The sequence below is a fragment of the Alosa alosa genome, chromosome 14 (assembly GCF_017589495.1).
Source record: "Alosa alosa isolate M-15738 ecotype Scorff River chromosome 14, AALO_Geno_1.1, whole genome shotgun sequence".
Classification (NCBI taxonomy): Eukaryota; Metazoa; Chordata; class Actinopteri; order Clupeiformes; family Clupeidae; genus Alosa; species Alosa alosa.
This window is the reverse complement of record NC_063202.1, coordinates 16443696-16470969: the sequence shown is the minus strand read 5'-3', so window position 1 is coordinate 16470969 and position 27274 is coordinate 16443696. Positions and strand designations below refer to the sequence as shown.

The window sequence follows — 27274 nt, the reverse complement described above, 5'->3', positions numbered from 1 at the left end:
TTGCAACAACCCACCGATTAAAGCAGATAAATCCATTAAGTGAAGATACAAGGTAATACATTATTTAACTCAGTCAATTAAGCACTAGAGGGAAATGAATATCAGTGTACACACTGGCCCTTTCCAGAAGACCAGTGCAAACTATCTCTTAGGCACTCTGGACTTCTGACGACACCTGTGACCTGTGGACTAAAGATTTCCAGAGGAAAAGGGCAAGAATAATATAGCAGAAGCACCCCCTGGATGGATGACATTTCCTGATGAGTAGGTAGGGGTAGAGTTCCTGATGGACTGTAATGTTCTAATGACAAAGGGATGCAGTGAAGCTCAATGAACAGATTTGCCGCTACATTTGGGCCGGAGGGTCAGGAATTGGCTATTAGAATGTAATTGCACTAAAGATTTACCTTTACCACCTGGCAGTCCTTGACTCCTGAACTGTCTCTCCTCATTGCTTCTGTGTTCACAGATGATTTACTTGTTGTAGTGATTCTGGGAACTTTTGGGATATCCTGTGACAAGAAAGGAGGACAAAGGGCGGTTTAATATTTTGTGGAGAATCCCCCCACACACACACACACCATCAATAATGCATTTACCCTGCAAAGATCTATATCCAGAAGCACTGTCTGAATTTATTTTTACAAAACAGAATCTGATGGGATGTTCTATAAGACAACATGGAGATGAAATATGTAAGAATGTGAAAAAAAGAATGCTTTATTCAGTTATTTTACAGGGCTTTTTTTAATTATTGCATCGACTTTGCATTGAAGTTTTAAATTAAAATGTTAAATGATCTTCAACAGTTGTCCATGGTATAATTATAGGGATTGTCAAAGTTTTTTTTTTTTTTTTTTTTTTTTTCTACTTCCTGAATTTTTGGTCAACGATACCCGGGACACCGAACCACCGGGGCACATGAAATTTGGTGGGTATGTAGCCCCACTAGACTTTTACGGAAAAATTTAGTTTAGATCCCGGGGCCACTCCCACAACCCCGTGCTGGGCCCCGAACCTTAAAAAGTTTTTTTTTTCCTAAATAACTACCTGAACCGTGGCACTGAGGATGAAGAGTCTTTTATGGTATGTTGGTCTCAAGGGCCCACATCAATCTGGCCCATAATCACTCATTTGTGATTTGCACCCCCCGGTAAAAAATGAAAATGCAATATTATTCTGCTTTAATCGCCCCTATCTTCAGTTAAGATGTTCAGAACTACACCAAAGTTTATGTGTATGATTGACCTGGCATTCTCTGGGGGTATGCCAAGTTTCGTAGAATTTCATCCATGGGGGGGTCTAAAAAAAATTAGGTTATGTGTACATTTAGTGACTGTACACTCATTGGCCTGTAGATGGCGGTGCACGCATATACACATGCACACACACAGACACCCACATACTATCGTTATTAGAACGGCCAATACATAATTACAAATTCAGTAGGATTAAAAGAAAGCCAAAATAAATATTCATCATCATCATCATGGCTGCATTTCCAGTATTGGCGATAAGTAGTCGTTTGTCCACTAGATGGCGCATCGTTGCAGTGAGACGTAATTTTGTTGGAAGTTAAAAGTGGGTTGGAAAAACAATGGACGCTTCCTACAAGGACTGTAGTTTACTGCAGAGAACGTCTAATAAGGATAGGATGATGTTCACATGAAATGTAATTCCTATTTCTTCTTGAAGGACCTAATGTTACCGTTAGCGTTGGTTGAGTGATGGAGGCCAATTTGATTGATTGCATTTGTAGAAAACTATAAATGTGGTTATACCAAGCAAATTGATAGCAGCACTGTAATTGTATCTTTCGACTGTCATTTGTTGCACGTGCTACAAAAATCATTCTGTGCAATGGAAGATTTACCAACGTTACACCGGTCTGATTCAGTTTTGCCTATACATGCGTGAGACTGCAGATGCCTGTTTATTTTGTTTTAAGTGGATGCAGGGTGTGAGAGGGGAATCGATGTGCTTTGATTCCAGCTTGGTAGTTGTAGTCTGTGAAATTAAAAAGCACGTGTGTGTGAAGTATCCAAACAATGACACCTTCATGTCATTATGGTGCTGCTTTAGCAACACACCTTAAGCTACTGTGTAGTGGGTCCCATTTAGAAGTGGCTACTTCATTCGCGCTTTCCTTGACTCATGAAGCTGCGTGAATTTTATTACAACTTTTCGCCACGATATGGCAGTTTAAGTCCGCTTGATACTGTAAGGCGTAAGCCATTGGTTTCCAAAGGAGATTTTATTTGTGTCGCCAGCATAGCCTATTGACAATTTATGTTGTAAATAGGCCTACCTTATAAGCCTACTTGTAGCTTAGGGAAGCTAACAGCTTTCTATTAGGATCTAGTTTGTTAGTTACAGTTTTGTCATAACTCCCTGATGCATTTTTGCATTTAGAATAGCAATCGGAAAATTAAACAATATCGGGTGCCTATGGACTGCTGGGTGAACCCAGCCTGATCTGCCCACTATTTATTTTTTGATTTCTTAAAAGATTGAGCTTGGTCTGGTGAAAGCCAGACTAGCCATGGACCTCAGTTACACAATGCAAGGGAACATGAATCGGCCTATATTTGCACGAACAATAACGGACAACAGCTCTTCAACTTTGGCCCGTTAAAATGTGTATGAACAGTCTAGCAACACATTTCATCAAGGCCCATTTGGACATGTCAGTTATTTGCACCACTGGTTAGATGTAAAACAGCATTTCGTTTCAGACTACTGTTACTTAATTTGTGCAATTCATTAACAATAACGTTTCAGACTACTGTTACTTAATTTGTGCATTGACACTAAAGTATTACATGAACTAAAGATGACTAAAATCTTATGTAGAAGAAGAAACATTCACAAAAAATCCATCCATCCAAAAATGACCTTTGTTTTTGATAGCTGTTGAAAACGGCATGGAACTGACAGAGATGTTTTTGTTTATAAATAAATAAATAAATAAATAACATTATGCTGATACCTTTTGCTTTTCCCAAATACAATGTAGCCTACAGGTGTAAGTGACCTTTCATCAATCCAGTTGCAATGGATGAACTGTGATGAACTGCCCTACTTGTGATTGTTTAGAGATTTTAAAGGTTTTATAACAATGCTACATCTTCTTTGGCTATTCTACAATCTATTCACCTTTTCAGCACCAGTAGGCTACTTTCTGTGCAGCCGCACACACACACTCAGGCATGCCAAACAAGCATACACAAAAGTTTCAAGAGTAGGGGATGGAGTAAAATATGGAGACAAATTGAAGTGTGATTTATTTTCGCGGAACGGATGTACAGGACTGAGCGGCGGTCATATTTTGTACCGCTATGCGGTACATCTAGTTTATCTGTGAAAGTGTGCTTATATTAGATTATTCCCTTTAATCTTCAAGACAAATTAGTTGAATCATATATCACTCACACAACCCAACAAAAAAAGTTAAAATATTAAAAAAGATTATTCTTCAATATACATTACATACAGTAAAAGACGAAAAGCATTTCGGACAAGTTAGTAAAATCAGCATGTTATTTCACCAGAGCACTTGCCACCTCTCAAGGCCTGTTAAATATGAAGAAACCCCTCCAATCTGGCTGATCCCTGAAACCCCACTAATGAATCTTTCACTAGCCGGGAATTGTGTGCAGAGGCTGCGGTGTTATCACTAGTGTCTGCTGGAGCTTAGGACATTACGCACACAAACAGAAGATGAGCCTGGTGCTAACACAAAGACGATTTTCACTTATAGCCACCAGCAACTAAAATATATATATTTTCTCGCAGATCATGAAAATGAATGGCAAGCTTTAGAGATTGCTGTTGGGGAGACAATAGAGATTTGCTGCAATGTGTTATAAATAGATATGATATGGTTATGAGTTCTTCAAAAAATAATGTTTTATAGATAGTCCAGAAAAGTCTTGTTGAATCACAATAGGTACAAATATTACTTTAAAACAAATCATCTCTTGATTGTAAGAAAATACAATGAGGAAATAAATCACTGCCATAACAACTTAATACCTGTGCATCCACAGAGCACACAATACTTAAATGACTATCACAGGGTAGCTCCCTGTACATAAATATAACCATGAATAATTAACGCACACTGCTGATCACACAACTGTGTCTAACTGCTGCATTTCAAATTAGCTTTAAAGTAAATACAGTGAGTGTAGTCAGGCCTGATAACTCAAAACACCCTTTTCATGTTTTGAGAGAATTACGTTTATGTATTATGTCTTTATGTAGTTAATGCTAAGAGAAAGAATTTAAGGAACATCTGAACAAAATGTGTATAAATACATTGTAGGTCATGCATGTATTTTACGCTAGCATACAAAATGTCATTTGTAGTAAAATTTTACTGTGGTCGTTTTGGTTTGAATGGCGAACAATAAGCCATGTTGATAGAGTAGTTTTATGTTCATGTGGTTTTGTGTACATCCATTTATTAAGTGATAGTGTCTGTTCATTTTGTTTATTTGAACATTTAAATGGGATGAACGTTATCCCCTTGAAATTAGTTCCTGGGTGCTGAGCTTGTTTGGGCATGGCACTTTAAAATGTTTGGAACTCCATGAGCCAGTAGAGCCGCAACTTCTGCAAAACCTTTACAGATGAAAATCAGTTGATGAAATAGCTTTAAATGAGCAGAAAAAGACTACCAATAAAGTAGAAGTGAATGCATTTTGAATTTGTAGTTTTGCCACGGACACTAATTGAAACCCCATTTCCCTGCCTTTCTTCAAGTAAAAGGAGTAGTTCATATTGACAGACAAGAGCAACAGTTATGTATCTGACAGATACCATTTCCAATTCATTAAGAAGACTAGCACAGTGGAAACATGAGAGTACACCAATTCCTGATGGGAGATGTGCATTAGCTATTTGAATGCTAATCAAGCAGGCTGTAAAACATAAAATTTCACCATCTCACTTTCTTTAATAATAAGCAGTGTTTTCAATCTAGATTTTTTTTCGGTTGAACAAGCATATGTTTGCTGTTCACTGCTCTTGAAACTAAAAGCTATAGCCAAATCACAGGTTGCTGTGATGAGGTCATCCTCTCATGTGCTTCGCCTACTGTGTTCAGATATTAACTCGATACCATGGACGGCACTATAAGATGGCTTTTATACGACTATTTGATGTTTCTTGATATTGTTCAGGAGACGTATCCGGGTTATGGACGGGACTACTGGGGTGTAATGAAAAATAACTGCAGTGTCCTCTGGGTAGCTTATAACGTCAGGGCTCTCAGCAAGACATCTCAGAGGCTGAATGCATTCTGACTGCAACACAGAGGGAAAAGCCTCTTACATACTGATTCACTCACAAAGAGCAGTGTGAGCTGTGAGACACTGCAGTGCTGTCATCAGCTTGATTAGTCCAATATCACAGTGATAGCCTTTGTAGAGGAGCTGTCGCAAAAAGCATGTACTTCATCTAAAAAGGACTGTTTGTTCCTAAAGGCACAGCATGAAATCCATAATGACAGGAATCTTACAGACAAAGAGTGCAATACAAGGAAAGAGCTCCTCTTTCTTTGGATCACCATGATCAAAAGTGTCAATTAGCAGATGTTTAGTGAAGTCATCCTGTCTCTTTCATGGCGTGTCTTTATAGCAGGATTCTGCATGCCACTGCTGAAACTGATTGGTGTTCCTCCATTCAATATGCTATGTGCTCTTCCTTCTTGTTTTTGTGGTGAATCTATTAATTCTCTGTACATATTCCAGAGAAGCTTTTGTATACCTCTAAAAAGTAATTTACGCACATGCTCTTGGGAGACTGTGAAGGACAATGGAATAATGGTATGTGTAGTAGCACAGCTCGAGCACATTATCCACTCAAAAGTCCACCCCTCAGATGCCTTTGGTCCAAAATGGGAGTAGGGAAGATGATGTTGACCTATGCCACACAATTACATGATCACTTTATTGTTAGCTTCACAGTGGTGCTAGCTGCTGAATAGTATAGTATGTTAATTCAGTCCCAATGCAAAAATGACTGGCAATACATTTTTCCTTGTCCAAAGCTGCAAACGCTCTTCTAAAGAGACAAATCGGTTACACTTAACTTGACAGTGTCGACATAAGAGTGACATGACACCGTCATGAATGTGTCACGTTTATGACATTACGCTTCTGTTATTAAGTGACATTCGGTTTTTGTCATAACAAGTTAGGGTTAGGATTAGGGTTGAAGGATAGGATTAGGGTTAGGGTTCATGTGTCATGACAGTGTCATGTGTTCATGACAGTGTCATGTTACTCTTATGTCGATACTGTCAAGTAAAGTGTTACCGACAAATCTTATTGCAAAACCTCAGCAATTACCCTGCGATTTCTTTCAAAAAATATATAAACAATGCACACCCGTAAAACAGTGCATGAACATTGATGCATTGATGCAGTAAAAATGAAAACCAATGGTTCATGAATAGTGAAAAATCTCACATCATACACAATAGGTTAGTTGTATAACATAAAAGAACTCAGAAGTCCTGCTGAACAGCTATAAGCACAAAATAAGATATAATGTTTTATTTTGCCTGCCAACCAAGTTTAGACATTCTGTGGACTGTGTAATGTGTACTGCGCTTAATGCATTGCAACTCTGGCAAGTCTAGCTGTGTCCCAGTGGGGCTAGGTAACAGTGTTGTACACGGCCTGTTTAATAGATATTTTACAGAGAGTAAGCATGTGTCAGGTTGGAAGGTACTTTACCTTTGCGTGTGGCTGCTGAAAAGTGACTCTGGAGCTGTTGATCAGTGGAGCGTACCTAAACAGGTGAGTCGGGTTAGCAGGGAATCTGTGTCCGTTTGCCGTCTGGCTGTGCAGAACAGAGGAGAAGCAGAGATGCACTGTGTCCTTCAGGGCTTTGAGCTGAGACTCCTGCAGACAGCACATAGATGTGAAAAGGGATTATAATGGCGTATTCCTCTAGTGTTCCCTGCAGTGCTGTAACCTCCTCCCTCCTTTTAGGGATGTGCTTGCTGTCTAGCCAAAATGAAGGTCCCAAGGTAGGACAAGCAGCATGCAAATGAGAGAGGGAAAGGGCAACTTAATTCTCAGAAACACTGTAATTGTCCTTACCTTGTCCAGCGCGGCTTTCTCCAGCTCCTCTTTGGCTACTCGTAACTTGTTTTCCAAGTCCATTAGCTGTTGACCCTGTAGGAAAGACACATTGCTGACACAACTGGACCTCAAGAGATTTCCATACAGTATGGTATGTGCTAACAAGCAAATACAAAGCCAATGGCACAGCATTTCTCCAGCTTGTTAATTCACATAATGGCACATCAGCTTGCAAATATATGAGCATTTGTTTTGCTACAAAAGTATTCACATGCCATATTGTTCTGGAAATAGACTGCATATAAAATAGAAATGTCCTGGATTCTTCCACCATTGTGCATACCTTGATAATTATCACTTAATGGTTTGAGTTGGCTGAAAGCTAGATGGATAAAAGCTACTGGTCCAGAGAGAGGAGAGGCTACATTGCTCCAAAAGAGGTAATAGTTTAACAAGCCATTTAATATTTTAAGCTAAGCCTGCAAAAAAATAATCTTCAAAAAAGAAATCAATAGCAAAGCTGTATAAGCTCCATGATGTATAGCCAATTGATATCAAAATGTTATTAAACTGGCATTCATGTGGACGCCTGAGATTCTGAGAACACATCCTCCATGCACATTTTTAAGTTAGCCAACTGACCTACTCAAGACCCCACACACATAATTGTTTTAACTGTCATGGTAGCCATGTGTAGTATTAACAACTTTTTTTAATGAACACAACACTTTTTTTGTGCTCATTTACTCAACAAAATAGTACCAATTAGTTTGTCAGAAGTTGTTGGTTCACTGAATAGAATTTTTGGAAATGTAAACAGTGGTATATTTATGCAGTATGACTTTCCACAGTTTGTGAAACGGTATTACGTATTACTACACTATCTGGTGGCTTTCTCAAGACTCACCATGGTATGATATGAAATGCAGATGTCTTTAAAGTTATTAGACTGAAGTGCACCACATGCTTATGGCAAGTTAACAGTAGCTGCAAATGAACAGGTTCCCCAGACGCAGAATCCTAACAAGTCATTGGCCACTGGAAAACACAAGTGGGATCACATATCAATGTTTTGAAAAACTTCAGCTGGGAGCTAAAGCAATCTGAGCAATCCCTGTTGTCTGTGATATCACTGAACAATGCTTTTTGAAATGACTCCTCAGTACTTGAAAGGCAGCCGATGCTATAAAGTCTCTGATGGTCTTCTTTAATCATGAGCCCAAAAGCCAGTGGGTAATCTTTCCACATCAATTCCAAATTGAAAGGCAGACAAACTGTATGCTGTGTTCCTTAAACCAAATGACTTTAAAGTAAAGCGGACCATGGATGTACTCGCTTGAACAAAAACTGCCTCAAATAGGGACATTTTAAATATAATTGGAAATGTAACAAAAAAAAAAGATCAGATTTGTCTTTAAATACTGTCATCATTGAACCTGTGGCAGAAGAATCAAAACCTGACTTTAAGAATGAAACAGATATCACACTGATAGCGACAGTGGCTGTTCTTTAAAGAATTCAAGTGGTGATATCAAATCTTTGCTTCAAAGAGCACCTAGTTCAATCATGTATTCCAGAAAGAAGAAAGTAAGTGTGTGTGTGTGGAGTGGGGTGGGGTGGTGGGTGTCTGGGTCATATTCCATCTGGCTGCCTCCCTTAATGCCAAACCATATACATGAACCACTGCACTGCCACACCTCACCTCAGCACATTCATAGCGTGTCATCATTAATCTAATGAACTCCATTATTCATTTCGGTAACACTTTACTTGACGGGTGAGTTCATAACACATTCATAGCAGCTGTCATTAACTGCACATAAAGCATTCATGACTGTTTCATGAGACATGACTCAACATTCATAACAAACCTTTCATGAATGTGGAAGACAGAATGATGACAACTTGTCAAAATAAAAGTCCAACAAGTCGCAAAGCAGCATTGCCGTTTTTCTCTTCAGCCTTTGTAAATATTTCATGAATATCTTATGAAGTCTACATCGAATGTCACTTTACTATACAAGTTGTGAAGTATTCGTAATCACTGAGTTTAACACTGGGAGGTAGCCTAAACTAGCCTACATTCAGCTGACCCTTATTTGTTAACCTGGAACGGTTGGACAATGGACATTCCCAGTAGCAAATTATGAGAAATTATCTGCAAAGGTTACATCATAAAACAAATAATTTTTTGTATGAAACAAAAATTATTTGCTTGACCATGTTCTGTCTTTTTGGCACTGGAGTAGCCCATTGACTCAGATGTGACGTGATCAGGTAAGAGGTTTGGAACAAAAACGGCAATGCTGCTTTGCGATTGTTGGACTTTTATTTTGACAAGTTGTCACTGTTCTGTCTTCCACATTCATGAAAGGTTTAGTATGAATGTTGAGTCATGTCTCATGAAACAGTCATGAATGCTTTATGTGCAGCTTATGACAGCTGCTATGAATGTGTTATGAACTCACCAGTCAAGTAAAGTGTTACCTTAATTTCAAGTGCATGGTCTGTACATTTACTGTCTAGAAAGATAGGCATAGATCATGCCAATGGTGAGATGCCCATAAAAGTTAATTATAAATGAATAACAATGTAATACATGGCTGTGTTACATTGGGGTTTGGGAAGTGACAGGCTGCACCGAGGTTAAGCATCACAGATAAACAAAATGCAAATACCCCTTATCGATAAGGATGAATATTGATCCATCTGATATTCTGTGGTAAACACTATTGGGGAAGAAATTGATGGGATTCCAGCTAGTCTGCCCTATCAAAACCGTGAGGTCAGAGATATGCAATTTTGACCCCCTGGCTTACATCATGTATGAACACTAATGTCAACTTGTGTGCCAGGTCTCAAGGTTTATAGGTTGATATGAAAATCCACTGTGTCAGAAATAACCACTGACATTTCCCCATCTGCATGCAAGACTGGAAAGGTCGCCTGCATGTGCCAATAAATGCCAATGATCATTACACGTATTCCCTTATGCAAAACCCTTTTACAAAGGTCACTTTTCTCAACTACAGTAAACTCGTTCCTCAAACACATTATTATTTTTTTATTTTGTTGGTTTTGGTGGTTAATGACCAGTTTTGCTAAATTTACTGTATCATATTATTAGCATGCTGTTAACTGCTCCTGCACCCATGTGAAAAGTTTGTAATAACCTGAAAATTATTTCAGTGTGTTTTTTACATACTTGCTTACATTAGACCTTTGGATGGATGATTTGGAAGGTTTTTATTATAAATCTTTTCGCAAAATCTGGCATAAGCAATTAGTATTGAAGATGTTAAATTATTGAATGCCAGCTCACCTTGGCTGGAAAAGAAAATGGAAGACCAACATATGCTTCTGTCAAACCCTTTTCAAGTAAGAGCTCTGCAAAAATCAACTGTGCAGTAGCCTATAACAAGGTCCCGGTATTCAGATTTTTTTAAAGGGAAGAATCCAGTCTCAGGGGAGTGACTCTGCCAATGCCACCCATTTCAGAAATGCCGTAAAAATAAAGCCGTTTTATACTGTATGGGGAAGAAAACAGAACTGAAAATTGGATAGGATGACATGTTGAGGCTCCCAAATGTGTAGGCATTTCCCTCAAGGCAGGAAGTCAATGATCTGAGACTCAATTAAGCTGGAGGCCTGGCTGGAATCACCTTTGAAGGTGGACTGAAGCACCAGTTTACCTCTGTTAAGGGCCAATAATGAGGAATCTTTTTTTGGTTGATGCTTACCTTGAAAATTAAATCCTTTTTGCCGTACCTCAGCTCTTTCAGCTGCGCCTGGATTTTTTTGGACTGCAAAAGGAAGATAAGGAAATGTGCGTTAGCTTATTCAAATAGTGAAATTGGTTTTAGATCACGTAGCAGGATTTTTTGAGCCACAGCAGAGGACTCTTTTGTGGACGCTTGCTGGGCAAAGCTTCCAGTCAAAGGAGAGACCTTCACAAAACAGCAAAATATAAAAATCTTCCCTTCAGTGAACTGCAAGGCCCACACAATAATACAGTCACGCACTGGCGGCCTGCCCACTGAATAAATGCTCAATCCCACTCCCACTGCTATCCTGCCACACACACAAACCAAAACACATCACAACACACACACAAACCTTGTACATCTAATGGTGGGTAAAGACAGCCCCCTCCCCAAACAGATTATGGTGCTGTACATGTAATTACATAAGTGCATTGCAGAAAATAGTGGTTAGCATCCATAGACACATAGAAATGCTTACAATAATGAAGAAGCCATTTGACAAGATTTTTAGCAACGTGTATAACATCCACTGAGTTATAATTAGATATTCTATAAAGCTTCATTTAAGTGTGTGTGTGTGTGTGTGTGTGTGTGTGTGTGTGTGTGTGTGTGTGTGTGTGTGTGTGTGTGTGTGTGTGTGTGTGTGTTTGTGTGTGTGTGTGTGTGAGAGAGAGAGAGAGATAACAAGAGAGAAACCCATGTAGTGAAAAGGGAACTTGCCTCTTCTGCATGGATGTCGCAGAGCTTGTTGCCGGACAGAAGTTTGTTCTTTAGGCTTTTGTTCTGTTGGAAAATATGGAAAAACAAAGATGCACTGTAGTAGAGATTGATGTTTGTGCTCTAGAGCAGCTAATCCATTTGTGATCTGAAAAAAAAGTCTGTTGTGTAGAAGACTCCTGTTTTGTTGTTGTCTCCAGTGACAAATACATTTCTTCTTGAGTAAGCCTATTATGACTCCTCAAGGTGACCTAGGTGCGGGACTCTCTTTCAGTAATATGAGGGAAATGACAATGAACGTCTGTCTCAAGATGGAGTGACAGCTAAGAGAACACTGCCACAAAAACGGCTCACTTCCTCCATTTTTCATATCCACCCTAGTCTTAATGGTCCTCTTTATAAACACAACATTTAGGGAGAGGGCAAATAGTTGTTCTGTCAGGATGCCAGTTATTTGTTGCCACGGACAAAGGAAAACACATCAATACTAAAATAATGTGTTTGTGCAGATACAGGAAACATTTGGGGTAGGGGGTGGGAGTTTGCTTTCTTTGAAAGGCACTGTTTGGTTTTTTACATTTGCAAGGAGCTTTCTCATATCTGTGTACATGCTGTATGGCTTCCATGGGTCAGAAATCAAATCAACTCTGTGACACTGATGCCCCCAGCAACACCACTCTCTTCCCAGAGAGCCACATGAAACCCTATCTCATCTCCTATCTTTCTTCTGACTCTTTTGTTCTCCAGACACATACATACACACACACACACACACACACACACACACACGGTTAATGAGGTAGAATAGCTGTGCTATGTGACTCAATGAGGCGGAATTGGCCTGGAATCAAGTCCAGGCACTTGCATCTCCTCTTTCTAAATAAGGGCCATCCTCTGTGCCTGGTAGAGAAATGGCAGCTGTCATTAAAAGTGACATGTGGCCACACCAGAACAGACCCTGAGTGAAAATGAGATCCATCCGAGCAGATATGTCATTGTACTGTGACTTTTTATGCGCAAAGTGCCAAGTTTCCTGCAACGCTCCACTGTGGCTGATGGGACCACTCTAGGCAATGGCACCATAACAGATAAGGCCTGTGAAAGACTTTGCGGCAGAACAAGATAAAAGCCAAAACATTTCCAGGGCATGCATGTGAGCCTAAAAGTGCAAACGATAGCACTTTTTTATGACAGATTTTATGACACACAAACACTCCCTTTGGTACAATTTAAGAATGAACAGCAAGAGGTTGTGTAACACATGTGGCACGCAGCATACTGGCACAAAAACATTTTAAATTCAGAGTTACAATTGTTGGCAGTGGAAACAAGTATCAATAAAGGGGTTTGATGTATCATCATGAACTTTGTGGTTTAGGGCTTCATGGTGGTTGGTTCCTTGCTGTCCACTGTGCATTACAATCAACTTGCATACTGCTTGTTAAAAAGCACCCTTTAAATGTATAGATCAGTGGTTCTCAACCAGTGTGCTGTGAGGCAAAGTGAGGTGTGCCGTGGAATTTTGAGGAACCCAATTCGTTCTTATACAGGCCCATGAAATAGGGTATAGGGCTATTTTTGCAAATGCATCAATGACACAGCTTCTTAATTAAAAAGCTCAGTTAACATCATCTGAGCATATGCCTATCACTGTGGTCCCAGCTCATGAACACTGTATAGAAAAAAATATGGGCATAAGAATGAACACCCTTGTTATAGCTTATAATAATATGTGTGATACTTTATAATCAGTAACCATAAGCTGGTGTGGCTTAGCCCCAAAAATGTGGAGAACCTCTGATATAGATAATGATTAAACGTGTGGTAAAGACACTCCATGCCACCCATAACCCCAAGAGACTTTGCATGTACCTCTTGTTGCAGGTCCTTAATTATCTTGGTCTTCTTCTCCATTTCCATCTTGAGGAACTTGATCTGCAAAAAGGGGAATATTCCTCTCAGCTATCTCATTAAGTGTAGAGCACTGCAAAGATAGCTTTTGAACGTGTGTGTATATGTTTTCCATTGTAATTTGAGTTAAACATAGTAAAATCGGACTATAATTTGAAACAAACTGCAGAATTTGCTTATAAACTACATTGCCATACATGTTACTGTATATCCACCAAATAACCACATTCTTCAATAAAACCTTTTTCAAAGAAAACTATCCCAAGTAATTGCCCATAACATGTCCAAACAATAAGCAAACCAAGAATAGCCTCCCAGGTCTGCTTACTCTGTCATTAAGCATACACCAATTTCCTTGCTTAGAAGATATTTGTTTTTTGTTTTATAACTTCTCAGGTAATGATAAAGTAATTTAACAAAAAACCCACTGTTCGGCAAAAGAAAATGCAACAGGGCCATTCCTGGATGTGGTGTTATGTCATAAGAGAGAAAATTTCCACAAACAATATGTGCCGTGTTTCTAAAAATGAACATGATCTGCACTGTTTACATTCCCGCGGGGCAAACGCAACACCAATCAAACTATGTTTTCTACCTTCGGCCCTTATATTGAATTCGCCAAGCTCAGTCTCAAATGTCAAACACCCTCGATTCTAATTCCACTCTTCTGCCTCAAGCAATGACCGCCACCATGGGGGGAAAATGCATCTAATTGCAAGCTAGAGAACAACATCTGTGTGTGTATCCAAAATGCCCAGCGCCGGGGCTAGTTTTACAGTAATTGACTCGCAGGTAATTATAAATTCAGCTATGGGCATCTTCACACAACAGACCTATATTGCTATGCTGTTTAAGCTAGCAAGCAAACAAACACAAATGTGCAAATATTAGGACACTGCATTTGTATGTCAGCCAAAATATTTGAATATTGCTCACGAGAGGCCCCTAATTTATGCACTACTCATTTTGTGAGTTCTGAATGCACTGTATGTCTACTGTACTGGACTGGACTGGACCCAGCCAATAAGAGACTGAGGTGAGGAGCTGTGACAGAGATGAAGATATAGCAGGACATCTGATGGTGCAGCAGGGGAGAGAGAGGCATTAAAGGGCCTCTTTGCACTCACAACAGGGCAATATTGAAAATGGTTTCAACATATTTCCCATTTCCATTATAGTGGCCTTTAGAAGACCACAGAGGTGAATTCCACTGTCACCCATCAAAAAATCACTATCAAAGCTCCAGAGCTGCATCACTGATGGGGGTACAAACGTGCTCTTGTCACAGACAATACCACGTTTGAGTGGATATGAATGCCCTTTGTATTATTAAAAACGCTCAACAGAGGGACAGAAATCCCCAACGAGAATAAAGCCTGCAGCCTGAGTGCACTGACATATTGCCATCTTTCTCCGTTTGTGTCACCTTTTAGGCTGGCTGGCAGACACAGTGAAATAGAAGACCACAAAGTAAGTCACTGGACCGATTCCTCCAAAAATAAAAAAAAATCAGGCACAATTTATGTCCATACTTTTCCATACTTGTCCATAGCACTGATTATGTCTTCAGCTGAATGGGCATACTTTTACAATTTTCAGGCCATGAATCTGTCACCAAATGTGTAATTAGCGTCAGATGATGGTGAACTGGGAGCGCAGAACAGCTCAGGCTGGTAAAATGCAAATTTTCCCCAGTGATTCATTCAGATTCAACACACGGCTGCCAGAGAGCTCTTCTCCTGCACAGCCTTTAGCAAAGTAACGGGGGAAGAACGAGAGTAGCTGAGGAAAAGTTCCAGAATGCAGATACCTCTCTACCCCTGCCACTGAGATGCCTCCCACTGTTTTCTATAATTAACATACTCTATACTTAATAGATATAAAAATATATTTTAATACTTAAAAATACAATACATGCCAGTCTGCCTCTCCACCACATAATCTGTGACATTAATTAGACATCCTGTTTTGATTTCCTGATAATTAGCTTTAGAGGGCACTTGTGCAGGCAGATGCTCATAGGACCGTGATGCCACCACGACAGGAAGGAAGAAGAAACGCTGTTTAACAAGTGAGTTGCATCAGTCATGACTAAATGCACTGTGCAAACAAGCCTACTTAGCTGTTGTTGTGCAAACGTGCTGATGTGGTTCTCATAAAGCAGTCGGTTACATGCAAGCAGATGAACACGTACTGTTGGTTTCAGACAGACAGATGGTTAATGAGCTACTTTGGATGCTAGTGAGTGCCACAGCCAAACTACCCAGGTTATGGAGAAGGCGTATGTGCTTCGGCTGCTGGCTAATTGGTGGAGAAAGCGCCCAGGCACTTTGTGATCGTATAGTCAGTGGCCAACTTCTATACAATTTAAGAGGTGTGAAATAAATATGTAAATTATTTTTAAAAAAAAGAGGCGTTGTTAAAATAAGATTTGCCTGAGAGTGAACTAATGATGCAGGCTATGCCGGGGTGACTGTTATCGTCTCACATGCAGGGGCATGAGGCAAAGGCCTACCATGCATCTGACAACTTTTAGCTGGGGTGTGCCGTGCCGTTTATGCTTGAGCGAGGCCCACTGGAACGTGATGAGAGGGGCTGACAGGGGAGGAACGCGGCGGTGCCAGTGGACTCGGTTTGGATCCTGTCACACTTGCTCTCACCTAACCAATGATTTCATACGAGGGGTAATGAAAGCAAGGGTTCAGGTAAAGGGGGAAGAGGAAGAACAGAGACAAGCAATGGGAGGTGGGGGGGGGGTTGGGCTGTAGCCGGGGCTTACCGTAGCCTGCTGCTTCTCTGCTTTCTCCGTCGCCTCATCAAGCTGCTTCTGCAGGGCCGTCTGAAGCGACTTCATTTCCTCCCTGTGAGTGTGTTGGTGTGTGTTTGACGTTTGTGTATGTGTGTGTGTTTATGTGTGCATGTGTGTGCAAGAGGCAGAGAGAGAGAATAAAGCAATAAGAGAGAGCTCACCAGAGTGCCTGAGTGTGCATTAGAAAAGAGCATGCATGCCTACAGTACATCCAACAGGAGGAGTAAATTGAATTTTTGAAGTGTGGTCATTTCCATTGTCAGTGCAACTTGAATGAATTCAATGTTTTCAGTGTTAGTCCAATTCCATATGGACAATTTAAACCATACATACTGTACAGTATGATGAATAGCGTTTTGTTGGAGGTTGTTCAGTATACCGTCTTCAAATATGAGAGCTATGTTCAACATTAGCAATTTATTGTTTATTGGCAGGAAGATTGGTGTGGAGGCAGAGCAGAGGGTTAGGTTGTCCAAACAATTTCAGTTTTACACAAGTCCACTTACTGAAAGATCTAGTATGACTAGTCCAAACACTTTATATGAAAACATCTCATATCTGTGATCCTACACCCAAACAATATGTAACTAGGGTATTATATTTTCTTGATAACTTGCATGTGTATACAGTACATAGGGGCACATTTACTAAAAGGTGCAGTAATCCCAGGTTAATGAGTTGCTCAATATCTGTGATATTGGCTTATTTAGCAGTGAATTAACAGTTTAAGTCATTTAAAGGTGCGGTATGTAGGATTTAAGGGATCCTTTAGCATGAATGGGTTATAATGATTTTTATCAGTATAATCAGCTTTAACTATGAATCAGTAGGATTATCTTATGATGAGCTCTTTATATATACATAGGGAGCAGAGGCGATTGCTCTAAGACTACAGGGGAAGCTCAGCCTCCTCTAAAATATCACAGAAAATCGCATCAAATAACACTATTACATTAGCTTCTAGCCTACTATTCCAACTACAGTAGAACATGCTGAAAACATGTTCATCTTCATGGCTAGTTTGCTCAGCAATAAGGTTTTGCTGGTCATTTGTCGTGATTTCGCACCCGTAATAAATTGCTGTGATGACACGATCCATCAAAAAACCATGCAAAAAACCCATAGACGCTGGGCTTCACTGGACTTTCAATGGCACTACAGAGTGGGCTGATCTCAGTGCAGAAAAGCTACACGTTTATTGGACAAGCGCCACAAAATCGTCATTTCCAGGGAAGCCCGGCGTCTCTGGGAGTGAATGGGACAGTGGGATGGCCCGGACGCCGAGCTTCTGTATGATGATTGGAGGAACCGTCATAGAGGCTGGACTCTTTTTGATTGACAGCATATGTCGCGATCTGACAGGAAGTGGTTAAGTTCAAGGAATGAGTTACACTGTAAAAAGTTTAACGTAAAATTTACAGCAACTTGCTGGCAGCAAATAACCAGCAAGTTGCTGTATTTCACTCTACAGTACACCTACTGTATATGAAATCACAGTACCTATGCCTGATACTGTAAATGCAAACTACAGTAGTACTACCAGTGCTGTAATGTATACAGTATTGAATTGTCTACTGTATTTTTAATCACAGTACTTATGGATCATACTGTAACTTAGTACAGTAGTAATACCAGTGCTGTAATATTATATACAGTAATTTTGGGAAATTCATATCCTGCTTTATCTACAGCCAGGATAAATTTGACTAGGCCTAGGTATGGTTTAGGCTACACAAACTTGCATAAATAACCATTGACAACTTGTTATCAGTTTGAAAAGCAAGTACATTTATTCACTTTTTTCCGTTTAGAAATTCTCCTGTGCTGCATCCTAACGTTAGACCAACGGTTGCAGTCAGCCTGATCCACCACCAGTAGCAGAGTGAAGCAGCACCTAGCAGAAATAGAAGAAAAAAAGATAAACAGTGTTAGATAACAATTTTCAACTGAAACTGAAGGCTACTTACAAGTGAAACTTTAGAATAATCATTTATATATATACTGTATGTTTTTTTAGTTTACTGTCAAAATGCCAGGCTGAAGATGGTGTTAGCATAACTCAGTTTCTTAAAGGTATATTTAGCTGCTAACGTTAGCCAGCTGGGTGAGCTCATTGATGATGTTTGCTTGCAGCAACACATATGGCAGCAACAGCCATTGGCTGTTCGTCCGAACAACGGTTAATGATAGTCAGATGTGACTTAAAGTTAACTTATATCAATATTGCTAAAGTTAGCCTATTAAACTCACAAAACCGTACATGATTACGATGAGTTAACGTTACATAAGTTAGCTGGTAGCAGCTAAACCTCCAGCAGCACATCATCTTCAGCCTAACATTGTGACAGTAACATACTAGGCCTAGCACTACTAGCGAATGTTTTATATGAATGTAATAAACTGTAACTTACTGAGAACTAAGGTAGGCCTAATATAAATGAGACTGCCAAAACGTTAACGTAACATAAAACATAAACGTTAATGCCACCTTCACAGCAACAGCAACTATGATAGCTAGCCTAACGTTACTTACTTAGTTGATCCAACAAGCATGGATGAGTTTGTAAGTTAGACAGTACAACGTACATAGACTGTACACATGCCCGAATTTAATGTAGTACAATTTCACAATGAAACATTAACGTTACATAAATAAATGCTTGCTTACCATTAAGGTGGGAGCTGCGAACTTGACAGAGCTGAACACCGTTGGTCTGACTGACTGAACTGTTGCTTAAAATGATCTCCCGCGCCCGGACAGTTCAAGCGCCGCCGCGCGGTGCACGTTTCAATCACCACGTCAAAATTTCCCAGTAAACCATAAATCCATGACTTTTCAATATCTTTTCAAAATGATGATTTGGATGGAAAATCAACATAATATCAATGTCACCTTGCTATCTGGGAGCTTAACTTTGTATTTATGTGCAAAAAAAGAAAACAGAAAACCCCAACTGATTTTCCGCCATGTTTTTTTCAAAATTTTCAAAAAGCTGACAAGTGAGGGAGGAGTCAGATTTATTACTGTGTTATGATTAGCAAATTTTTATTACTGTAGTTTGACCATTTTGACCATAATTCATAGCAAAACTACAGCAACATACTGTATTCACAAATACAGTACACATTTTTCTCAAAAACAGCAGTGATGCTGTGAAAATCACAGAATCTTGTTACAGTGTAACGTTAACGTTGGCAGGTGAAATCGAGAGGCAAGGCAAGTTGCTGCTCAAGTTCTCATAATTTGGGAGCAATACAGTCGGTTTCTATTTGTCTTTGTAAATAGCATACTGTAAATAAAACCGTAATGTGGAGTTACAGAGTTTGTGACTTGCTTTTGTTTCAGTTGTGTATTTAGGCTAAGTTAGGTAGCGCGCTATATAACGGTGTAGGCTACATTACATTATGCCATCTGCCATGCCTACTGTTTGGACTATTCTGGGTTTTGGGATCATTTTTCCCCTCAAAGAACAATATAGCACCTTAATAATATTAATTTAATAATTGACAATTTTTTATCAGAGCTTCCCCTGTTCCAAAGAGCAGCAATCACCACTGATAGGGAGTTGGTCCTTATCCACAAACCAGTAACTCTTTAGTAACTCGAAACAGACAACATAGGCTTTAGAGCAGGGGTGGGCAAACTTTTTGGCTCAAGGGCTACATTGGGTTTTGAAAATTGGCCAGCGGGCCGCACAACCCGCTTCCCAATTTAACGGAGTAGCATAACGTTCAAGTTAGATCTGCTGCAAAGGAGATAATAAGAGTAGGCCTATCATCTCTATTTAACATGACGTTTTGACATTGTAAACATTCTCTAAGGAGAGTGAAAAGCAGTTTGCAGTTAAGCTAACCAACATAGTCTCTATCGCAGGAAAAAAATAGCGAGCAGTCTGATAACCAAATGAAATGCTCGGAAAGTGCTTGGCGGGCTGGATCCGGCTCACGGGCCGCAGTTTGCCCACCCCTGCTTTAGAGAGTGCCTTTTGCTTTTTTTCGTTGAAGTGGCAAGAAAAGGAAAAGGAACCAGTGGTTGCTGAACTATTTTGTGATGACAGAAGTTTGAGATACTAGAAGCTAAATTGAACAAATAGGCTCTATATACTGTAGCTCTACAGACTAAAGACCTAACAGTTTCTGAATATATTGCGGCCATGGACGATGGCACCATTTTGGATGTAGCCCTTGGCACCTGACAAACACTGTATATTCCCCTACATGCAGTATAGAAACTGCTGGTAGATGACACACAGCACCATTAACATCACTGTAATAATACAGTAGCATACTGTTTGAATCAGTGTTTTGCAAAGGACTTCTTACTGTGATGACAAATGCAGTTTATGTAAGAACTAGTCATCACAGCTGAAGATGATGTTCCTGAGGCAGATGCCACAGCTTGGGAACATACATTCAGCTCCAGCTCGCTAGAAGCATCCATCTACAGTCCCCTGTACCATTTAATTGCTATTCAACCAGAAGAAGAACACCACTTTTCACAAGGGCCCATTATCTTGAACGGCCAACTGCTATTTTAAGCTATGGATTTTTTTAAAGCTGTCTGCAGAAGTAAACAATATATCAGAACTATTCTTATTAACCATCATTTTTAAACTATTTAAGCTATTGAGTGTCTGCAGGAATAAAATCAATCCACACCTGACGTTCAGGGAAATTGAATTCTGTCACTGTATAACCTGGAGCCGCAAAGAGGATGACCCTTAATGGATTTAATCTGTTGCTATGATGTTGTCAAGGAGAGTTTACGTGGTAGCCATCTGAAGAATTAAGTCTAACCAACTGAAGCCTGACTTTAGGGTAAATGAAGGCAAGGCCAAGTGAACTATCAAGCATGCTGCAATTCAGGGATAATCACGCTGCTGTTTGAACTGATGAATCAGTAATCTCTTTTCTCATTGTTTGATTCATGGTTTGATCTTAGTGCCACTGTTTTGGACAGTGTTCTGTATTCTGAGCATTCTGTTTTGGATAGTGTTCTGAAACTACATAAGTGCATCAGTGATATGACAAATGATTCAAGAGGACTTCATTTGAGGCAATGGCCTGGTGCTAACTTGCCAATAGTGCTCAGGTACATTCAAGGATCAATGTGTGTCAGTCAACGCTTACGGAGATCATCCAAGTGCCATAATTACTGTTGTTTTCACAAAAGACTATTATAATATTTGGCTAGTAAAGCACCCCTTGGCAGGTTTTAAAGTAAATTCTTATGAGGGTAGACGGTAATTCCATTTGATGCAGCACTCTATTGATTCATCAGATACGTTTTTTCAAATTCATTTAAAGTGCTCTGGGGAGAGAAACAAGATTACTGATGAAAGCAATAATTTTGAGGAACAGAGGGATGGTTCTACATAAAAGAGTCCAAAAACTGTCCAAAAAAATCAGTGGTTATGTCACGCCTTCCTCTTTTCTTTGAAATATATGAGAACATTTTCAATTGATTAAAGACAATCTAGAAAAGACTGCATTTATCTGATATTGCAATACTTATGGAATAGAAGAGACCATTAAAGGATGGAATAGAAGAGAAAAGAATTTGACTGAAGTCAAACAGATTTACCTCTGTTTGTGGCTGAGCTCCAGAATTCTTTGCACATCCGTCTTAGCCACGGAGTCATCATTCTTCAGCGTCTGGAGGAGAGAGGTGGAGAGAGAGAGAGGGAGAGTCTTTTATTTTCAGAGAAAAGTCTGCGGTACTATAAGAGTCCACTGCCTTGCTCCAGTATCCTTTTGGATAAATCATATCCCTTCTTAAAATTGTAGTTCCCAGACTGTCCGTGTGAGCGTTTAGTATCAAACTACATGGCTGAGGGAGCCATATAGTGTATCACAGTATACACAGTGTATTAGTTGTTTTAGCCAGCATTATAAATAACATTACCTTGTTGACAAACAACTGTGGATTCTTAAAAATATCTATCTGGGATAGTTTATTTTGAACTCTGCACAGTAGCTAAGGCGATGCATAGATTTTTAGCAGTAGATGTCACATCATAATCATCCCTGAATCATCTGTGTTAGCAACTATACAATTAAAGCGCTCTTTTAATGAGGATTGTAAGTACCCTGTAAGTACCAGGAGAGTGGTTAAAGAGTGCCATTTACACTACTGGTCAAAAGTTTGGGGTCACTTAGAAATGTCCATTCCACTCCATTATAGACAGAATACCAGCTGAGATCAGTTGCATTGTTTTTTTCATGGCAGCAGATTTCAGATTATATTATGTGCTTACATAATTGCAAAAGGGTTCTTGACTGTTGTAGAAAGAAATGGCTGATCTTCAATGTAGTGTTTCTTAACTCATTGAGTGCCAAAAACGTAATATTACATTTTTTCTTCCCATGCGTTGAGTGCCAAAAACGTAATATTACGTTTTTAGCTTTTTTTTTTAATTACGAAACTAGACACTCTAACACACCTTATATGTGATTTTGGGAACTCTGTGATGAATAGAAATGAAATATATGACGATCGAAAACGAAAACGCAAGATCTGGACATTTTATCTGGACGTTTGATCTTAACTCTATTGATGGTTGCCGCTTTGTTTCAAATCAGTCACTGTTTAGCCTATCAGTGACATGCACGCCAGGTCAAAATCAGTGGGTTTATCACTAGGTGGCAGGTCTCGTTAGATCTCTTCCCAGAAACTTTGCAGGCAACACTTCTCAGGTCATAAAAGACGCAATATCTCCATTTCTAGAAAAAAAACAAACAGGGATTTTGATGAAAACTAGCCACTGTTTAGCTTGGAATTTCTCAGGAACAGAGGCGTGTAGAAATACACGGTTTGCACCCACTGAGAGCTTTAAGTCTCACCTTTCAAACGAGCCATTGTATGTGTTCATAGCTATAACACAGAATATGCTGTGGCTGTACAAAAATCATCAACAATGGTCTAGATTGCTGGCACTCTAGGACAAAGCTTCCGAAAACAGCTTGGCATTCAGTGAGTTAACTGGTGGGTCGGGACCCAAAAGTGGGTTGCAGAACCGTTCTGGGTATTCCGTTATTCACACAAGAGACAACTGAGACAAATTGGGACAGAAATGGAGACAAAATTTCTCTCTATTTAGACAAAATGGGACAGAAACCCCAGTGAGCGGTGTTCACTGAATTACTAACACATGAGAGAAAATGCCACATGGAAACAAAGCACCTCTGTCAATGACAAACCTGTCGAGTACTTCATACATGTAATGGCAAACAAGTAGGCCTACAGGCACTTTGCGTGGCTTACCATGTAGCTCCCATGTTGCCAATTTATAAGTGACCCCAAACTTATGACCGGTAGTGTACGTCATTTAGCATTTCCCCACAAACACGAAACACTGTGACTCATAACACACATGAAATGAATCACCATTGAATATCAGCACTTGACTATCACACAATCTCTGAGTCTACACCATTTGTACCATGACCCTCTCCAAGTATCCTCTGTTAGAATGAATCATTTTGCCTTTGTACCCAAACCCCAAGATAGAGTGTTTCCGGAGTAACAAAGATGACCTCAATCCCAAGAGGTCTTTTCAGAGTTGCCATTCATCCATTGAGTCATCCATTGCACCTGAGTTTACTTAGCTGCCTTTGATTTGAAACAAACACATCAATAAAGTGCCTTCGGCAGGCCTTTTGACTCAAATCAAGGCTGAAATCTGTGTACTTCAGAGGAAAATAGATCAATGAAATTCAAGAAACAATCAATGACAATTGAACAGAAGCCCTAGATTAACATTTAACTGTAAGAGAGCATTCATTTAGTCTCACACAGACTCATGTGCATGCTGTTTTGTGCAACAGTGACTTTAAAACGGCATGGCAACATATATGGAGTCTAAACACAATTCTAGAATTAATAATGGAAATTAATGGAGGTGCCCTGAGCAGCAAGATTGCATTACTGGTGTACAACACAAATAAATTGATATTACAGGACACAGCATGAATACAAATGCAGGTGCAACCTTGAATTGACCCTTATGGTTTGAAAGGCCTGTTTAGATTTGTGATATTATTTCTCTTTCTTCGGATCTTACATAAGAACACGAATGCACATTGATACCGAAATATCTTTTTGTGTTTAGACCATCATTATTTCCAATTAAACAAGCTCTTTCCCTCACACAGTACTGTATGTGTGTGTGTGTGTGTGTGTGTGTGTGTGTGTGTGTGTGTGTGTGTGTGTGTGTGTGTGTGTGTGTGTGTGTGTGTGTGTGTTTATTCACACACAGTAGCTGATCTGTATAGTATGATCTGACAACCTGATGTCCAAGGCATGCTGGCATGAAGCCACTGCCAAGGTTCACCCTAGCAGCCCGTAAAGCCTCTGCCAAGTCTATGAGGTCCATCTGGCAAAGTTTAATTTTCATAAGCTGACCCACAGTCTCGGGGTATCTCATTATGAAAATAAACACTACCAAAAGACAGTCTTCCAGAAAAGGTTAATCAGTCACATATACATAATTGATCACATTAGAGTGGCTAACACTGATGATAAATGATAGCTTCAGCGAAAGTTCTACTAGGAAGACTCGTAGTGTAGCTTACTCCTCCCATGCTTACACGGAGCCAATCTTAGCTTTGCCTACTTTCGAAAGCCCTGCAATCGGATCATTCACTCATTCAATCAGCTAGCCTATAGAATTCAGTGGGCTCTTTAAATATGTACCACCTAACACTGCTTCTGCTTCTCAGTACGCTGACTTTGACGCCCCTCCACCTCCCTCCAGCCACCTCTGCCAGCAGTCCCGCCCATCGGGCACGGTCTGCCTACCACACCTTCCTTCAGCCACCGCCACCAGTTGGTCCCTGTCTCGTCGTGGGGGTAGGCTCCCGCCCTGCCTTCATCCATCGGCGGGAGGCGAGATCCGGCTCATCGCTGGGACGGATCGAGGCGGGGCCTACGCCAAAGACTGTTACCTGTTCAGGACTCTATCATGCTTGCATCCAAGCCGTTCCTTTACTAATTAAATCGTTAACTGATTCTATTCTGTCTACTGAGTCTTTCTGGTAGAACTATATGTCTGACTTTAAACCTCACATACAGTATGTTCCAAATAATGCCACATCTACCAAATACCAGTGTCGGTGCGTCTTTTTCTGTAATGAAATTATTGCAGGATTCTTTACACATTTGCAGTGCACGGGCAATATCTTTTCAGTGTCTACAATAGACACATACACCATGAAATGCAGTTACCTCTGCAGGCATTGAGCGCCTGCAGACTAATACAACTAGGACGAGGGAACTGAATAGAAAGAATATTCTTTGAAGAGGCATGTTGGTACCTCTGCTCAATAGGTGAATTTGGCCCTGTAGCAGAGTATATGCAGCTGCATAGCTATGGTTCTTTTAGCTGAGTCCTGATCCCATATATAATATCAGAACTGTCATTTCATGGCCATCAACTCGCATCCATCTTTGCAGAATGCTTTACAGATCATTTATTGTTCATTCTCTCAAGGGTCCCTTTTGGCTGAGTAGTGACATTTCATTTTTTAAATGTTTCTAAGAAAGTTCTACTATACATCCAAGAGATTACTGGGGACCGTCTCTCAAAGTTCCTGTAGCATTCACATCAACTTATTTGAACTGTGAAGGCTGTCAGAGAGAGAAAGAGAATACTCACCTGAAGGTTTCCTTTTATGCTGTCCAGCTCCTTTGAAGTTTTGGAGAGTTGGCGTAAGATCCCCGTTCTCTCTGTGAACACCTCCTTCAGCTTCTTCTCCAGGCCCTCATAGCTATGGAGGAGAAAGAAAGATTACTTCATTTATACCGCTTGCCTCTAGAGAAAATCAGTTTAGTATTCCAGAGTCTGCGTGCAGAGCCTGGAGAATTTGCAACAGGCATTTCATGAAGATTAACATGCACTGAGAGGGTGGCACATTAACCCTGAAGATGAACAATCCTTACTGTAGTTTAAGATTTTAGAATATCTGCTGATGTTTTTTCATGAGAATTTGGCATATGGTTTCTTTCTCCACAGCTAATTGTGAAGCCAGCTGAAGGAAATGAAAGAAATTCAGAAAGGGAAAAGTACAATGAAAGCAAAAAGAATACAACTTCAAGGGGTTGGCAGGTAGAAGTTCTCCATATAGTGTGCTATTTTATGCATGACCATTCGCTTATTCAAAATACTGTTCTTGACATTGTGCAGGGAGGAAATATTCACAGGCCCCGGAGAGAGCACTGATCAATGCTCTCTTTTCTCTTTCACCCTTTCTGTGTCAAAGTGCCTCTCCATCTCTTTGCCCTCTTTTCCCATTCCCCCCTCTGTTTACCTCGCTCTTTCTCTTTCTCTCTCTTTCCCCTCCCTCACTGTGTGTCTCTTGCCCTCCCTCCCTCTCTCCCTGTCATCTGTGCTGGGAGATAAAGATATGGGAGACTGATGTATGACTGCTTCAGGTCTGCCTTCCCTGCACCAGATGGACCACGAACCTAAAACAGAAACACTGAGCTTGTCTTGCTCAAACCATCAACACATTTATTCATTCACACACACACACACGAATACATAGATGTGCACATTTAGTGCTGTACAAATAGACATGGGCAACATGTTCGATAGGGACCAATTAGAACATTCACACTGCTGCCTTGTGAGTAACAAAACCACAGAAGGCCTCCATTGCTGAAAGGAATGCTTCATTTTGATGCACTCACACAGCATGACTTATGTTGGAGATGATCAACAACACCAATCAGAATGTTGTTGGTACTGCTTGATTTTGTTCATGTAAATAATGCTGGTGGGGACTAAACAAAAGCTGTTGGCTTGTTCAAATATATCCGGGCATTTACAGGCATGTATCCAAAGCCCCTCAGCAGAGCATCGCATTGAATCTTGTCAAAAATCACGTCAACATCTCCAGCACAATAACACATAAATCAGTAATAGAGAGAGCACCTGGGAAATAAATAATGCATACAGCAATGCACCCTACACAGG

The 27274-nt window shown here is 40.1% G+C and overlaps 1 protein-coding gene across 1 annotated transcript in view; it reads right to left on the bottom strand.

The window, feature by feature from the left end:
- luzp2 (leucine zipper protein 2) overlaps positions 1-27274 on the bottom strand; it is an 83071-nt gene that overhangs the window by 3262 nt on the left and 52535 nt on the right. Inside the window, exons 2-10 of the mRNA XM_048263355.1 lie at positions 25955-26066; positions 21883-21953; positions 16269-16350; positions 13451-13513; positions 11582-11644; positions 10838-10900; positions 7116-7190; positions 6747-6914; positions 408-512 (exon numbers count right to left, since the gene is read on the bottom strand). Coding sequence (XP_048119312.1) covers positions 408-512; positions 6747-6914; positions 7116-7190; positions 10838-10900; positions 11582-11644; positions 13451-13513; positions 16269-16350; positions 21883-21953; positions 25955-26066 — 802 coding nt within the window. The remainder of the gene's footprint in view (positions 1-407; positions 513-6746; positions 6915-7115; positions 7191-10837; positions 10901-11581; positions 11645-13450; positions 13514-16268; positions 16351-21882; positions 21954-25954; positions 26067-27274) is intronic.